We start from the raw sequence: 17,816 nt of genomic DNA, 5'->3' as shown, positions 1-17,816 counted from the left end.
ATAGCAGTATTTCCCTCTTGGTGGGTCATCCATTTCAAAGCATTTTGACTGTTTCAGAAACGTCTCCTCTCTCTCTCTGTCCAGTGCTCTGTATGTGGTAGATCTGAAGAAGTTCCGCAAGATAGCAGCAGGAGACCGACTGCGTGGCCAGTACCAAGCCCTGAGCCAGGACCCCAACAGTCTGTCCAACCTGGACCAGGTGAGAGGGGACATCACACACTTCTCTCTGTCTCAATGGCAGGACAACTACTGAGTTACAATGACATCCCCGTAGCAGAGGATCTGTTTCCACTTACCTTTTGACAATTCTGTCAGTAAATGTCTAATTACTATTAATTGAAATGTAGAGTAAATGTTTGATTTCATTCTGATAGGACCTGCCCAACAACATGATCCACCAGGTGGCCATCAAGTCCCTGCCCCAGGAGTGGCTTTGGTGTGAGACTTGGTGTGACAACGCATCCAAGACCACCGCCAAGACCATTGACCTGGTGGGTCTATTTTCTATCTATCTGACTGACTGACTGAGGAAGGGAATCTCATTACTATGCCAGACATACTCTTACTGATGGAAGTCTCCATCCTCTACCCCTGCAGGAAGCAAGAATAATCCTAGCTGATATTTACCAGCTAACATAGTCAAGAATAGAAGTGTCATTTACACATTCAATTCCACTGCTGTGAGCTGCAACATTTTTATTTTTGTTTAGTTATGGGATTATATAGAGTAAAGTACATTTTTATACAGTAGCAGTTGACCGTCCTAGTGTGGCTTTATCAGTTACAACCTGACAGTCGTAGCAACTTCCGCATTGGGACTATAGCTGTGATTCCACTTGCGCAAAGAGGAGGCCATCATTTTCTTAGTCTATTCCGCAAGATCTTGTAAAACGTAGAAGTGCTAACAACCTCCCATATTCATTTTTATTGAGGAAGAGCAGTTCACACTAAGTGCCAATAACCTTAGTATGCATTATCGAGTGTGAATCTTATGTAAAGTCCATGATTTTGACTGTTTTATTGCATATCCTCTTAGGCTCCATAACTTCTATCATCCATCCAGTAATGCTAATGTGTTTGGCATTTATCGGCTCTAAGTTTTTGTGATGACAGTAGAAAATATGGGAAATTGGTGTTATTTCCCCCATCTCCTAAACTAATTATGAGTACAGAGTGAAGAATTGGCTGTGGGAATATCTGACAGGCTCACAATGACTGGAAAGTGAAGCATACTATTTTCTGACCCTGAGACACCACTGGGCACCACCGATACATGAGAAAGACTAATGTCTCTTTAATGGAGAAGGAAATCGGATCAGCTTTAAATGGTAGCTGCAGACACCAAGAGGGGGGGGTCCATTGTTCTGGTGGAAGAAGTCATGACTGATGTGTGTGTCTGCGTTATCTGCAGTGTAATAACCCCAAGACCAAGGAGCCCAAGCTGTCGGCGGCCGTGAGGATTGTGCCCGAGTGGGTGGAGTACGACAACAAGATAAAACAGTTACTGAGAGACGTCCAGGAGCAGAAAGACAATGACCGAGCGACGCAGAGCCCGATGCCTGCACCCTCCTCCCCTCCAGAGAAGACGGGTTAGTATACAGAGTAACTCAGTTTCTAGTCCCGTTATAGCTGCTCCCATACAGGAGAGAAGTCTCTGAACATATCAATCTATATCCCAATGGGCACAGATGCCAATTCGACATAACTTCATTGAAATGACATGGAAACAATGTTGATTCAACCAGTGTGTGCCCAGTGGGATGTGTGTATCCATTTATTTTTGTCCCTTTCTTTTAGCTTTTTTGATGTAATTTTCTCTACTTATTTACAGTTACATCAAATACAGCCCAATGTCCTAACAAGTCTAAACTGTACCCGATAACAGCAGTCATTTCTCACCGTCTAACTTCCAGGCAGCGAGCGTGATGAACTCTAGCACCTGCCCACACTGCAGAAGAGGAGAGAGGCATATTTGCACCTAATTCTCCGATGAAGCTTGAAGACTACAAAGATGATGTACATTTCCCACAAACGTATTTAGCCAAGAAGTATTACGCCCTCCCTTTGAAAAGACAGAGACACGAGAATTATTATTATTTTTATAACGAAGGAGTCCTACGAAGGAAATCATTTGACGTAACCCTTTCTTGTGGTCTAATATAAACTTTATGAACAGTAGTTTGCTTCATGGTCTTCTCTTATGTAAAGAAGTATAAAGGGTTAAGAGGTCACTGTTGGTAAAAGGCATTTGAAATGATTGCACTGATACTGTATGCAAAGAATCAAATGAATATGGCTCATTCATAAGCTGACTTTGTGTTCTCTGTGATCTGTTAAGATCAGCTGACATTTGAATTTTTATATGACAACATTCTTAGCATTTTCGAGCACCAAGCCACATCTAAATTGCCTGGCAATGTAGGCTGCTATAATGGGCCTTTTTAGTTTGTCTGTTATTGATTGGTGTGATATTGCCATTGACTTAAATGCCCATCAGCGCTTGGAGACAATGTTACATTTTGATAATTGATTTCTTGCACTACTTGCAAACAATTGTAATGGAGGCTCACATGGCTCATATCTGTACATTAATGTGCTCTGCTGTATAAGGGATGTAATCAACACTACACACACTGTGGTCCGAGAGTCCCACAATGCTGTCTGTCTGAATGATTGCTTCACCAACCATTTCAATTCTCTGCCAAGTGATGCAATACTGCAAATGCTTTGTTGCCAGATAGGGTCACCTTTTCCTGTAATCACTGGGAGGACATAGATCTCAGCATTTCACTATCCATTTGCGAATATATGTACAATCTCAAACAATTAAGTTATCATTGTTTACATACCTTGTGTTTGTTGGTTAAAGTATGTATATTTTAGACTGCATTTTTCAATACCTTAATGTACAGCAAATCTTCTCAGGAATGAAATAGGTGTTGATGCATTATCAAAACTCCTTTTATACCTGTCACGGTCTTGTCTTAACAGCCAATAGCTTGCTCTTAAAGTTCAGCTTTCACCTCAGTGTGTCAAATGAAGGTGTTTCTTGTCTTTGTCATTTTCAGGTGTGAGGAATAAAATCTCTTTGCTACCAAAACCTCATTATGTATATGAACTGCCATTGTGTCAGTGTGATTGATGGAGGTGTGATGTGTGCCCTGGCAGAGGTACAGAACATGCTTATGAATATGAATTCTAATATTACTTGTCTGAGAGTGTATTCTGATATTTTCTAACTCGTTATCACGACGCAGTCTCTGCACTCCACAAACAGAATATTAGGTTGAGGTCACTGTAACTGTATCGTGCCATTTCCCTTACATAAAGTCTCGTAGGCCTAAGTTGCTAGTCGGACATTCACTATTAAAATGTGTTCTTTACAGCCCGCAATGGAAACATGTTGAGTATTTTGCAGCTCGAGACTAATATCTAGGAGTTGATACATGGCCGTGATATCGCAGATGCTGTTTGCTAATGCTCAGACAGCGACTCGTCTCGGCAGACTATTTTGCAACGTAGCCTATTCATGACTCAGCCTTAACCCTTGTAATTTATAACAGTAACACTGTCGTCTATGTTCCCTGCCTTTTGAGTCAGTATATTATATAGCACCATCTTTGGTTTTACCCTTCTCTTCCTTGTCCTCCAGTGGGTGGCCTAGGCGTATCCATTTTTGCCGCAGCGTGGGAGAATTCTAGAAGTGCACACTTCGGGAGAAAGGAGAGATTTAAAAGCACGTTGTACCCTTTACAGTCAGCACTTGTATATTGAGCAGTTAATATTTACATAAGTATTCAGACCCTTTGCTATAAGACTAAAAATTGAGCTCCGGTGCATCCTGTTTCCATTGATCACCCTTGAGATGTTTCTACAGCTTGAAGTCCACCTGTGGCAAATTCAATTAATTGGACATGATTTGGAAAAGTCTATTAACACCGGTCTATATAAGGTCCCACAGTTGACAGTGCATGTCAGGACAAAAACCAAGCCCAGGTTGTAGGGATTTTTTGCAGAGCTGAGAAAGGATTCCGTTGAGGCACAGATGTGGGGAAGGGTACCAAAAACGTTCTGCAGCATTGGTGGCCTCCATCATTCTTAAAAGGAAGTAGTTTGGAACAACCAAGACTTACTAGAGTTGGCTACCTGGCCAAACTGAGCAACCGGGGGAAGAGGGGCCTTGGTCATTGAGGTGACCAAGCACCCAATGGTTAGTCTGACAGAGCTCTAGAGTTCCTATATGGAGCTGGGAGAACCTTCTAGAAGGACAACCATCTCTGCAGCACTCCACCAATCAGGCCTTTATGGTAGAGTGGCCAGATGGCAGCCAGGAGAAACACCCCAAATACAGCTGTGCCAAGCTTGTAGCATCACACGCAAAAAGCCTAGAGGCTGTAGTCACTGCCAAAAGGAGCTGAAAACTTACATAAGTGTTTTATTTTTAATAAATTAGCAAACATTTCTAAAATCCTGTTTTGCTTTGTCATTATTGGGTATTGTGTGTAGATTGAGGGAAAGCATTTATTTAATCCCTTTTACAAAAGGCTGTAACGAAACAAAATGTGGAAAAATCAAGGGGTCTGAATACTTTCTGAAGGCACTGTAAATGTATAAATGGGACATTACTGAATTCCAAAAGGAATGCCATGATACTAGAAGCATAAATAGATCTTTATTTACAATTCGCAATGACTCCATTCATATAAAAATAGTACTGTATCTATGTACACATTAGGAATGGATTCCAATTTTCAGTGTACACCACAAAAGGTGTTGTCTCTTTGGAATTAACCCAGAACTCAAATTGAAGATGGGAGTTGCTGCAAAGATTAAAAAAATTTAAAAGTCAGACTTGCATCAGAGAATGTAGCTCCAAAAACATATCGTTCAACAGCAAAGACATCTTTAATCTGTTCAAGTTGTCTCAGACATGTCATCATGAAGGTAATTGTGCTCTCCCTGAACGAGAGAGAGAGAGAGAGATTAAGCTACAACCATACTGGATCAATGCCCAGAAGCTCCTCTCTTAAGGCTCACTGGTAGTTGAATTTGAAGTTGAACTGTCCGGAGCTGAAGGGGTTAAAGCCCTGGAAACCACTGTGAAAGTTCTGATGGTGTCCACCCTGCTGGCTCTCTGGGTCCATGGGGTCCTCGCCATTGTCAAACTTCTGCCGCATCTCTGTACAGGCACACAGACAGACACAGCAATGTTAACGCTGTTAACAGAGCAACAATAGACTGAGTGGAGGCATTCAGCGTTTTGAAACTGAAAGATCGAGAGCAGTTGAACCCTACGCATATTTGACAGGTGGCTAGTTTTTCATCCATATGACAGGAGACACCATTTGATATTAATTGAACAGGTAGGTAGACAGCACAGAGTCCTCCCAAACAATGTGACAAGAGTACTGCTAAATCAATACAACTAAAGTGCAAATTGAAGGTTTGACCATCTAGTACAGAGGGTGATACATACAATATGCCCAAATAAATCCTAGAAGTATACTAAGTGACATTTTATATAGAATGTCATGAAAGTATTGATTGGCAGATGAAGGATAAACATTTCTACTGCGTTGAAAATGCACTAGAGAACTTGGGTCTGTGCAGAGTGGTGCATGATAAACGCTTGGTTATCTGACCCTATACATCTGTCTGCTTCAGTCTTCATTGACATCTGGTTAGTGAACAGCTGCTGAGGGGGGAGTAAGCTCTGCCCATTGGACATTTACCTGGATCAGTGAGCACTTCCTTGGCCTGAACAATGTCAATGAACTTCTTCTCTGCCTTCTTCTTCTCCACAGGATCCTGGAAGTTGTCTGGGTGCCACTGCTGCGCCTGCTTCCTGTAGGCCTTTACGATCTCCTTCTTCTGGGCAGTCCTGCGACAGGGACAAACAGAGGTAATACAATTCTGTTCTACTCGACAGTGTTCTACATGAGCTATGACTAGCAGAGCAGCCCAGTCCTGATCAGCATAGCAGTTTGTAATGCACCTCTTAATGCCCAGGATCTTGTAGTAGTCTCTCTTCTGGGACTGTTTGAGGAGGCGCTGTGCTTTCTCAAGCCCTTCCTTGATCTGCCGGTCATTCTCACTGTGCTCGCGGGCAGTCTCATAGTCCTTGATAGCTGCAGAGAGAGTAAACCCCCATAAACAACCTGTAATACGTGTGTATTCAATTGGGGGGGTCTATACAATACCCCCATTATTTTTGCAGTACCGAAGTCTGGTTCTGGTGATTAACCAGGTCTGTATAATACGCTGTCTCGTCATGGAGTAAAACCCAATCATCTTAAGTTCAGTGTGATGTGCATCAATTCCAGCAGCCTGTGTGGACTAGAAGGTGGCGTGTGAAGGCAGCCGTACTCTGTGAGGCGGACGGGCGGGCGGCTGGGCGAGAGGGAGGATTTAAGAGATGCTGCGGTTTACTGCGCCCTGTGGAGCCTGACAGTTTAAAAGCCCACATGACCGAGTCTGTGATGCTACCACCCACCCGCCGCTCTCGGTGTTCACGCCTAAGCAGATAAAGTGCCTTAATGACAATTTACGCCTCCTTTGCTGCCCAGTCAACATCCCCTGCGGTTGCTAGGCTGGTGTTTAGGAGATGGAGCCCTGGTGCCCTGGTGCGGGTAGCGCGCGCAGTTCCGACTGCCCAGATCGCCTGTGGCTACATGGAAGCTGCCTGAGCCGCATCGCAGCCAGCCACACATCCACGCTATTTATACACCGCAAAGACACTCACCACACAAACACGCCTTCGAGGCTAAGAGGGAGCTTTCTAAAATCACCAGATTGTTATGGAACAATTCCATTCACACTTTCCTCCTTTTAAAAATGTTAGCACCCTTGTATATAAATGTACTATTTCAAGTCTACATCCACGACTAGCCTTTCAACAATTTGTCATGAGAATCGTTGGTAGTGAGAATTGTTGGTCTAGCGTAGCAGTAGGACTGGAAGTACACACCTACACTGTAGCAACAACTCCAGAGACCACAGGTAAGACTTGGCAAAGTGTTAAGGTCCCTTCCGTTTGGACCGGTACAGATGGCACCACTGAGCCTGTGTGAGTGTGTTGGCTCTGCCACCACTGAATTGCTAGTGGCTTGATTAACGAGTGGCTGTGCAGCCTGGGAGGCAGCAGAGCTGTATATCACTCCAGGTTTTGCTTACTGCTTACTAGGGTCCAGATCAGAGGGGAAATTGCTCCCTCTGCATTTATAATACTATTGCATCACTTTGAGCTGACTAAATCACTGTTGAACAGAAAACTTAAAGTTAAAATATGTATTTCCTCCCATCCTTTTTAAAAATTGTAGTAGCAATGTGTCTAACAAATAATTGTTTTTCATAGACTATAGATGAACATGACTCCGATAGTAAAACAGTGCCCTCTAGTTATCCTTCAGAATAATTCAGTCTACAAAGCCTCAACACCACTCCAAAAAAAACTGAAGCCAAGACAATGTTGAACAGCAAACCTGACAAGATTTCACTGTTCAGCATGTTGTATGGACAGACTCATCCATGTCAGGAAAAAGTCAGATGCAATTAGAGAAGAGGCGAGTTCCTCCCATACTAATGTAAAAGTGCTTTAAACACTGGAAAGAGCACTATATAAATGCATTCCGGAAATATTCAGACCCCTTCCCCTTTTCCACATTGTAAAGTTACAGCCTTATTCTAAAAAAGAAAATATATATATATTTGAATCCTTATTGACACACAACACCCCATAATGATGAAGTGAAAATAGGTTTAGGAATGTTTGCAAATGTATTAAATAAAAAACAAAATACCTTACAAGTATTTATACCCTTTGCTATGAGACTCAAAATTGAGCTCAGGTTAATTCAGTTTCAATTGATCATCTATGAGGAGGTTTCTACAACTTGGAGTCCACCGGTGGTAAATTCAAAAGATTGGACATGATTTGGAAAGGCACACACGTCTATATCAGGTCCCACAGTTAACAGTGCATGTCAGAGCAAAAACCAAGCCATGAGGTTGAAGGAATTGTCCGTAGAGCTCCAAGACAGGATTGTGTCAAGGCACAGATCTGGGGAAGGGTACCAACAACAATTCTGCAGCATTGAAGGTCCCCAAGAACACAGTGGCCTCCATCATTCTTAAGTGGAAGAATTTTAGAACCACCAACAACCTTACTAGAACCTGCTCCAAAGCGCTCAGACTTGGGTGAAGGTTCACCTTCCAACAGGACAATGACACTAAGCAGAGTAAAGACAATGCAGGAGTGGCTTCGGGACAAGTTTCTGGATGTCCTTGAGTGGCCCAGCCAGAAACCCTATCTAACATCTCTGGAGAGACTGAAAATAGCTGTGCAGCGATGCTTCCATCCAACCTGACAGAGCCTGAAAGGATCTGTCGAGAAGAATGGGAGAAACTCCCCAAATACAGGTGTGCCAAGCTTGTAGCGTCATAACCAAGAAAACTCTAGGCTGAATAGTTATGTAAAGGTCAGGTTGAAGTCAGAAGTTTACATACACTGTAGCCAAATACATTTAAACTCAGTTTCACAATTCCTGACATTTAATCCTAGTAAATATTCCCAGTCTTAGGTCAGTTAGGATCACCAAGTGGTGATATTTTAAGAATCTGAAATGCCAGAATAATAGAAGGATTTATTTCAGCTTTTATTTCTTTCATCATATTCCCAGAAGTTTACATTACACTCAATTAGTATTTGGTAGCATTGCCTTTAATTGTTTCACTTGGGACAAACGTTTCAGGTAGCAGTCTACAAGCTTACCACAATAAGTTGGCTGAATTTTGGACCATTCCTCCTGACAGAGCTGGTATAACGAAGTCGGGTTTGTAGGCCTCCTTGCTCACACACACTTTTTCAGTTCTGCCCACAAATGTTCTATGGGATTGAGGTCAGGGCTTTGTGATGGCCACTTTGTTGTCCTTAAGCCATTTTGCCACAACTTTGGAAGTATGCTTGGGGTCATTGTCCATTTGGAAGACCCATTTGCGACCACGCTTTAACTTCCTGACTGATGTCTTGAGATGTTGCTTCAATATATCCACAATTTTCCTTCCTCGTGAAGCTATCTATTTTGTGAAGTGCACCAGTCCCTCCTGCAGCAAAGCACCCCAACAACATGCTGCCACCCCCGTGCTTCACGGGTGGGATGTTGTTCTTCGGCTTGCAAGCCTCCCCCTTTTTCCTCCAAACATAACGATGGTCATTATGACCAAACAGTTCCATTTTTGTTGTTGCATTAGAGGACATTTCTCCAAAAAGTAAGATGTTTGTCCCCAAACGCAGTTGCAAACCGTAGTCTATCTTTATGACGGTTTTGGAGCAGTGGCTGAGCGGCCTTTCAGGTTATGTCAATATAGGACTTGTTTAACTGTGGATATAGATACTTTTGTACCCGTTTCCTCCAGCATCTTCACAAGGTCCTTTGCTGTAGTTCTGGGATTGATTTACACTTTTCGCACCAAAGTTCATCCATCTATAGGAAACAGAACACGTCTCCTTCCTGAGCAGTATGACGGCTGCGTGGTCCCATGGTGTTTATTCTTGCATACTATTGTTTGTACAGATGAACGTGGTACCTTCAGGTGTTTGGAAATCGCTCCTAAGGATGAACCAAACTTGCAGAGGTCTACAATTTTTTTTTCTGAGGTCTTGGCTGATTTCTTTTGATTTTCCCATGATGTCAAGCAAAGAGGCACTGAGTTTGAAGGTAGGCCTTGAAATACATCCACAGGTACACCTCCTATTAACTCAAATTATATAAATTAGCATATCAGAAGCTTTTAAAGCCATGACATCCTTTCCTGGAATTTTCCAAGTAGTTTAAAGGCACAGTCAACTTAGTGAATGTAAACTTCTGACCCACTGGAATTGTGATAGTGAATTAAAAGTGAAATAATCTGTCTTTTTTTTTTTTCAATGATTGTTGCAAAAATTACTTGTCATGCACAAAGTAGATGTCCTAACCGACTTGCCAAAACCATAGTTTGTCAACAAGAAATGTTTAAGTTGAAAAACTAGTTTTAAATGACTCCAACCTAAGTGTATGTAAACTCCAACTATGTATGCATGTATACACAAATAAAAAAAATTAAAAAAAGGTTTTTCTTTGTCATTATGACGTATTGTATGTAGATTGAGGGATGGAAAAAAACAAATTCATCCATTTTAGAATAAGGCTGTAATGCAACAAAATGTGGAACAAGTCCAGGGGTTTCAATACTTTCTGAATGCACTGTAAATTATGCACTGTAAAGCCATTCAATTATTACAAATTAATTAGATATTACCTTCCTCATACTGTTCATCCAGTAGGTAGGCCTCTGCTCTGTCCTTCAACACATTCACATTCTGAGGGTCAGACTGAAGGACCTCACTGCACACTGTGATGGCTCTGCTTACATCCTGCTGCTCCTGAACAAGGACACGAAGGAACATGCTCATACTACAAAACCAAACTCAGTCAAAAGACACGTCTACATTTCATTAGTAATTCAAAAAAACGTTTATTGTCCTGTCAAATCTGCATTAGACAGATAGTCATACCTGTGCCAGACAGTGGCATATGCGCTCCTTTGCATGGTGTGAGTACTGGGGAACATTTGGCTCAGTCTTAATCACAGACTCGTATTTACTCACTGCATCTCCATACCTACACGTGGGTTTGGGGTAAAATAGGAGTCTTAGTGAAGTCTTGCCGCTAGAATTTTACACAACCGTTGCCGAGAATATCACCACACCCAGACCTACAGTACCAGTCAAAAGTTTGGACACGCCTACTCATTCAAGGGTTTTTCTTCATTTTGACTATTCTACATTGTCGAATAATAGATCTAGAACATTTCAAGAACTTTGAAAGTTTCTTTAAGTGCAGTCGCAAAAACCAAGCGTTATGACGAAACTGTCTCTCAACTGGCCACAGGAAAGGAACACCCAGAGTTACATTTGCTGCAGAGGATAAGTTCATTAGAGTTAACAGCATATCAGATTGCAGCTACAATAAATGCTTCAGATTTCAAGTAACAGACACCTCAACTGTTCAAAGGAGACTGAATCAGGCCTTCATGGTCAACTTGCTGCAAAGAAACCAATAAGAAGAAGAGACTTGTTTGGGCCAAGAAACACGAACAATGGACATTAGACCGGTGGAAATCTGTCCTTTGGTTCCAACCGCCGTGTCTTTGTGAGACGCAGAGTAGGTGAGCGGATGATCTCTGCATGTGTGGTTCCCACTGTGAAGCATGGAGGTGGTGGTGTGATGGTGCTTTGCTGGTGACACTGTCAGTGATTTATTTAGAATTCAAAGCACACTTAACCAGTATGGCTACCACGGCATTCTGCTGCGATACACCATCCCATCTGGTTTGCGCTTAGTGGGACTATCATCCAGGCTGTGTAAGGGCTGTTTGACCAAGGAGGAGAGTGATGGAGTGCTGCATCAGATGACCTCCACAATAACCCAATTGAGATGGTTTGGAATGAGTTGGTGCACAGAGTGAAGGAAAAGCAGCCAACAAGTGCTCAACATATGTGGGAACACCTTCAAGACTGTTGGAAAATAATTCCTCAAAGCTGGTTGAGAGAATGCAGCTTTGCACACTCTGACAATCAAGGCAAAAGGTGGCTACTTTGAAAAAGCTTAACACTTTTTTGGTTACTACATGATTCCAGATGTGTTATTTCATAGTTTTGATGTCTTCACTATTATTCTACAATGTAGAAAATAGTAAACATTTTCAAAAAACTTGAATGAATGTGTTCACATTTTTGACTGGTACCGATGATGCTAAATGTGATGTCAGATGCATTTAGAGAGAGTCTGCTTTTAATAGCTTATTGGGGGAGAGGATATGTAGGAGAGGAGAAATAAATAATTTATAGGATACACACAGTATCTACAATGGATGTGTTCTCTGCTGATCCAAGGGTATATTATTAATACACACACAGGGACACACAGGGACACACAGGGACACACAGGGACACACAGGGACACACAGGGACACACAGGGACACACAGGGACACACAGGGACACACAGGGACACACAGGGACACACAGGGACACACAGGGACACACAGGGACACACAGGGACACACAGGGACACACAGGGACACACAGGGACACACAGGGACACACAGGGACACACCTCTGCTGCTGGATCAACTCCTCTGCAGACTGGATGTGCTTGTTGAGCTTCTTGACTTGTTTGTAGTGGCTGTAACACTGTTCATGGTCTGGGTCCAGCTTCAGACATTCTCTAACCTCACTGGAGACAGAGAGGAAACACAACCATCTAGGGATGCAGCTTTGTCCAAAAGTAACGTGTGTCAATCTCACATTCACAGACAGTCTTACTTGAGGGACATTTCGTGGTCACCCAGGTGGTAGTAGATGGTGCTGAGTTTGTAGAAGGCCTGGGTGTTGTCACTCTTCAGTTTGGAGGCAGCCGTCAGGTCACTGATGGCCTTTCCCATCTCTCCCATCTGGATGAAGCACTCTGCCCGCAGCTCTCTAGAGCTGACGTCCCACACACACGTCTGGCAGGGAAGCAGTACAGCTCAATATGTGTCAACAGACTTGGTATAATGTTATGTTAGTGATGACAGTGACAACATCTAGTCTCAGGAAGAACAGCCACAGATCATAGTGTACTAACAAGACTTGCTTTATCTCTGACATTAGGAGTTGAGTCAGGTGTGCCACTCACTTCAATAATTAGGTCCAATTGGGCAGCGGCGGTGATGTAATCCTTGCGGTCAAAGTTAACCCGTGACTGAGTCACCCACCTCTGGATTTCATCAGATGTCTTGAGACGACTTTGGGCCTCCTTCTCATCTTTGTCACTAGGGTTCGAATTGAGCTGGAAGAGAGAACCATTCCTTTTAACCAGTAAAAAAGGGAAGGAAGCACACCAGATACTACAGCCTATTTACCTGCCTATTTACTTGAAAAAAAAGTAACATTCCTTGAAAGGATGAACCCACTATTGCAAATACACTTAAAATAACACTAATTCTTAAAAGCTTTTACCCGTCACTCCTCCCTGTACTTACAGTCCTGATCCCTGAACCCATTATTCACCAGCATAGTGCTCATCATCGCCATGATAGCAATCTTAGTTAATGGGACATACTTTACAAATAGAATTGGCTATCCTATGAGGATTTCTTGCTAGCTCAGCCCTAAGCAGGGGAGTGATGAATAAGTGTGATGCGTTACAGCATGCCTGTGTAGTAAACTGCTGAAGCAGCAGGAGCGCATGCACCTCTAGCCAGAGTTGTCCACAACATACTGGCAAAATATGTCACACATAAAACTGTACAGGTCCAAATGCATATTGCCCTCCAGCTATGACTCAGTGCTGCGCAATAGCATGATAGTTGACTTCAATTATGGAAATTTCCACACCTTGAGCGGTCTCTTAAAATCTACTTCTACTAGCGTTTTAAAAACCAGCATTACATTGTGTCTGGGAAGCCACCTGGGAAGTGTCCTTGAATACATAATTTTAAGCCAAACAAAACACAGACTCTCAATCCTGCTATTCTACATTGTAATAAAGTACATTATTTTGCATAGTGTTCCTCATTGCGTCCCCTCCCTGTATCTGAAGAGGGATGTGTAAATGACAAAGGCCCAAGGAGCTGCAGACCCAGGACAATACCTAAGGTGACAAGTGACTAACATTCAAACTCTACTGCTTGAAGAATTAGGCTACTTCAACATTTCCACTGCGTATACCTACCCACTTAATGGAGTCAAATCATTAAAAAGTAGAACTGCAAGGGCATTTATGTCTTCTGGCAATGTTATGAGGCTCCGGGCATAACGGTAACACTAATGGAAAATCTATCAGTGATTTTCACTCTTCATCCTTAAAAAAACTGGGCACCTGAAAACTATCCCCGATGGGCAAGAGGAGAGATGACTAGACATCCAATTAAGCCTGGTTTGTACATTGTGTTCAGTAGGACAGACAATTTCACATTTCCAATGTTAATTTGGCTTATTGAATATGTCTGATATAAATGATAAAAATACCAGGCCATCTAATTTCATTATCCTTATTCCTGTTCAGGTAGGCATTGTTAAATCTTAGCCTTAGGCTATTTGCCAATGAATATGGCAAACAACAAAGCCAGTATCTACATTAGCGCAAGTGCATTAGGTTGATCTGAATATTTTGTTGTTGTTGAGGGATGTACTGTAGATGGAGCTGTTTCCACTGGTCAATACCGACATCTCCTGGCTGCTACTCCTTAAAGTCACCAGTGGTGTAAAGTACTTAAGTAAAAAGACTTTAAAGTACTATGTAGGTAGTATCTGTACTTTATTGTTTATATTTGACTGCTTTTACTTCACTACATTCCTAAATAAAATAATGTACTTTTTACACCATACATTTTCCTCTGACACCCAAAAGTACTCGTTACATTTTGACAGGAAACTGGTCCAATTCACACACTTATCAAGAGAACATCCCTTGTCATCGCTACTGCTTTTGATCTGGAGGACTCACTAAACACAAATGCTTCATTTGGTAATTAATGTTGGAGTGTGCCCCTGGCTATCCGCCAATCAATAACAAAAATAAAATTATGCCGTCTGGTTTGGAATTTATAAGGAATTTGAAATGGATTATACTTAAGTACATTTTAGAAATTCCATTTATTTTTGATACTTGAGTAAAAAAGTATTTGGTTTTAAATATACTCAAGTATGACAATTGGGTACTTTTTCCACCACTGCAAGTCACTTCCAGTGAGATGGTTACTGTATGTTGGCATTACTTACAACTTTCTTAAAGTCACTCTCTGCTTCATCTAGTCTCCCCTGCTTCAGGAGTAGATTGCCTCTCTGAAGTCTTGCCTGTTGGAAGAGTGATAGACGAGATAAGAGCTACAGTAAACTACTGTTAATAAACATTTCAAGCATACACTGACCTTGAAACCGTAAGACAAACATTCTTCCTCTTATGTTTCTGCTGCTAAAAGTAGACAGTGGACTCACCGATGTAAAGTCTGGTTTGAGTTCAATGACTTTGCTCAGATCCGGCAGAGCAGATTTAGATTTGCCCATGGCCAGGTAGACTGTCGCTCTCCTGTAGTAGGCCATGTAGTTCTTTGGATCCCCATCTGAACATGATCAAACACAGGCAATGACAAAACAATATATATATATTAAACAAATTATAAAATATCTGTTAATCATAAAACACTTTTTACTTTAAAAAGCACACATGAATATTCAGTTTGATTTTACTGTCAACAATGTAAACCCTTCAGTACTGACCAATAGCAGCATGGAAATGAGAGAGTGCATCAGCCAGCTGTCCAGCAGCAAGGAGTTTCTTCCCCATCTCCAAATGGTTCTCCAAACTTCCATCCTTGCCACATACCCCTGAAACCAAGGAGAATGTCATCCAAAATGTAAGTAACCACGATTTGTGCATATTACAGTATTTCCACCTCGTAGCTAGTCTTCCATTGCCTTGTGATTTGATACAAAGTGGCTAGGTAGCTACTTCACTAATGATTAAAGTATGGTGACCGCTTAGGTGCTTTTCGCAACTCGGGTGTATTTACATACACTAGCGTTGTTTTCAATTGCATTAGGTTGCACAAAAACAGTCCATTGGACGCCAGATGTTAAATACAATGACTGCCAATCAATCACGTGACACCATGCATTCCTATGCGAGGACTCAATAGCGCATTGAAGATAAATTAAGTCGGTTTAGTTATAACAAAGATAGACGGTGTGTCGATTCAATTGGAAACAAATGAGTCATAGTGGGCAGAACAAGCAAGGAGGTGGGCAGAGCCAAGCATGAGCTAGCGAGATCCTATTGGTGCGTTCTAGGATACATTTGCATATTTCCGTTAGGGAACACCCACTCTGCCAAGTGCGCAATAAAGCAATTCACCTTTGCACTCCTAAACACCACCATTGTTTAAACTTTGGCAACGGGTAAAGTCTACAAAGCTTAGTTAACAGATTTTAGTTTTGAGAACATAAAACTGTATTGGGATCAAATGTTTCAATGATGAGAAAATTAGCAGAATGTCAGACAAAATCCATCTCTTTCCATCTTCTCCCACTGCCGGCCACTGTGCTTCCTCTCACTACCATATGAGTGGAAACGGTAAGCGGATACTTCACATTTATATAGCAGGTGAAATATCTGTCTTGTTTTATTTGTGAGAAGGCATCTCATGGAAGAATTTATAATATATGCCATTTAGCAGACGCTTTTATCCAAAGCGACTTACAGTCATGTGTGCATACATTCTACGTATGGGTGGTCCCGGGAATCGAACCCACTACCCTGGCGTTACAAGCGCCATGCTCTACCAACTAAGCTACAGAAGGAATTTATATCCACAACTTGAGTTACTCCAGGAAGTGATGTTGCAGGCTAGCTCAGTGCTGCCCACTAAGAATGCAACTTTCCGTTCACTATAATGGGGATCCTGCTTGCTGCTAAGAATGCCTGCAGTACAGCCAGCAGCTGGCCTAGAACTGCCATGGCTTCAATTAGGGGGCAGTCATTCTCCCCTAGTTAAAAACAACTCTGTCTCAATTTTACTGTGGAGGTGGATTTGAGACAATATCTAAAGGATCGTATTATTAAAACACTTTCCAAACGTGGGTCTGGAACATTTTCGGTTAGTTTCTACGAGGGGGAAATTAGTCTAAAAGTCCCCCACAAGTCAATTATTTTTGTCCACATGGCGCACGTGCAGTACTTTGATTTTGGCATGAGGTCAGCAGAGAGGACGTGGGAATACAACAGACCCACGTTTGGAAAGTATGTTAAATAATACGATCATTTGTATCAAATTCCCCCCGTCATAATGACCAACAGTCCCGCCCACCGGTACAGTAAGTTTAAATATACGTTTATTTCAACTTCTGGCGGACTGTTTGTGCAACCCAGTACAGCTGAACGCAAAGCTAGTGTATGTAAATACACCCGCGTTGCTAAAAGCAACTTACCGCAGCTGTGAAAGTAGCAACACTGTTGCCATGTAAATACAACTCCGTGGTGTAACGTTAGCAAGCCAGGTACCTAGTTAGCAAACAAACGTACTGCATGTATGCAAATGCCAACACAAATGATGGAATACATGAAGCACATGCTGTTGTTAGCCTTACAAACTAGCTAACGGTTATCTTCCATGAAACTCAATCCGGCAACCTAGCTAGTTATCTACTCTAGCTATTATACTTGTTGTAGTTAGTCTGTATGGCAGGTTACTGAACCTGGTAGCATAACTAATAAAACATAGGTTGAAATCCATTGTCTGAGAAGGCTTACCTTCGTATCGCAGGTCAATCAAAACAAGAAGAAAAGGAACATAACTTATTATTTTGTGCACAACTGGGTTTATTGCAACCATAATGTAACTCTCTTAGTTCTTAGAAATAAAGGAAAATACTACCTACGACAATTCAAACTCTCACGAAACACTTGACAGTCCCATTTTTAGCTAGATGACAGCTAACGTTACTCAGTTAACCAACCAGACATAAAGCGAGTCCACCGGTCGTGGGTTACTCTGATTGGGCCATTTGTTGGAAAACTCCGCCCCCCACTGTTCGTTCAACGGAATCGAGCCACGGCAGCACAAAAGTAAGCAGTAAGTGCGTGTCATTCAGTGAAGGGCCAGAGGCTAGTATGAAAAAGCATTTATCTAGCTGTAGGCATGTTCAGTCACGGTTTTGAATAGAAGGCTCAGCCAACAATTAAATATTTGTCTCTGCTGTAGCCTAAACTGATGATGATGCTTATTGATACGGGGTGC

General features: G+C 42.1%; 2 protein-coding genes across 6 annotated transcripts in view; one reads left to right on the top strand and one right to left on the bottom strand.

The window, feature by feature from the left end:
* The window catches only part of uggt2 (UDP-glucose glycoprotein glucosyltransferase 2), a 43,359-nt gene extending 40,254 nt beyond the window's left edge, over positions 1 to 3,105 (top strand). For all 4 annotated transcript variants that reach the window (XM_035749958.1, XM_035749957.2, XM_052493758.1 and 1 more), the window contains 4 exons: positions 85 to 199; positions 375 to 491; positions 1,412 to 1,589; positions 1,914 to 3,105. In XM_035749958.1, the coding sequence (XP_035605851.1) occupies positions 85 to 199; positions 375 to 491; positions 1,412 to 1,589; positions 1,914 to 1,936 (433 nt within the window). In that variant the 3' untranslated portion in view covers positions 1,937 to 3,105. The remainder of the gene's footprint in view (positions 1 to 84; positions 200 to 374; positions 492 to 1,411; positions 1,590 to 1,913) is intronic.
* Positions 3,106 to 4,650: 1,545 nt separating this feature from the next.
* dnajc3a (DnaJ (Hsp40) homolog, subfamily C, member 3a) lies at positions 4,651 to 17,572 on the bottom strand. Of its 2 annotated transcripts, none has more exons than XM_035749956.1 (12): positions 17,454 to 17,572; positions 15,301 to 15,408; positions 15,019 to 15,143; positions 14,803 to 14,877; positions 12,716 to 12,868; positions 12,364 to 12,545; positions 12,155 to 12,274; positions 10,553 to 10,658; positions 10,297 to 10,420; positions 5,996 to 6,128; positions 5,733 to 5,881; positions 4,651 to 5,179 (listed from the first exon to the last, which is right to left on the bottom strand). In XM_035749956.1, exons 2-12 carry the CDS (start codon positions 15,365 to 15,367, stop codon positions 5,034 to 5,036), a joined length of 1,380 nt encoding a protein of 459 aa, XP_035605849.1. In that variant the 5' UTR covers positions 15,368 to 15,408; positions 17,454 to 17,572; the 3' UTR covers positions 4,651 to 5,033. The 2 variants fall into 2 exon arrangements, with proteins under 2 accessions (XP_035605849.1, XP_035605848.1); XM_035749955.2 differs by having other exon boundaries at positions 17,330 to 17,541.
* Between the last annotated feature and the right edge of the window lie 244 nt (positions 17,573 to 17,816).

This window comes from Oncorhynchus keta, chromosome 34 (assembly GCF_023373465.1).
Source record: "Oncorhynchus keta strain PuntledgeMale-10-30-2019 chromosome 34, Oket_V2, whole genome shotgun sequence".
NCBI classification, from domain to species: Eukaryota; Metazoa; Chordata; class Actinopteri; order Salmoniformes; family Salmonidae; genus Oncorhynchus; species Oncorhynchus keta.
Note: the sequence above shows the minus strand (reverse complement) of the source record. Positions and strands in the feature narration are given on the sequence as shown.

Excerpts from the sequence above, each read along its gene's own strand:
- dnajc3a (XM_035749955.2), bottom strand. The coding sequence starts at position 17,411 with ATGGTTGCAATAAACCCAGTTGTGCACAAAATAATAAGTTATGTTCCT. Across the intron at positions 5,882-5,995 it reads AAGATCCTGGGCATTAAGAG|GACTGCCCAGAAGAAGGAGA; the intron begins GTGCATTACAAA and ends TCCCTGTCGCAG. Across the intron at positions 5,180-5,732 it reads GGAAGTGCTCACTGATCCAG|AGATGCGGCAGAAGTTTGAC; the intron begins GTAAATGTCCAA and ends GTGCCTGTACAG.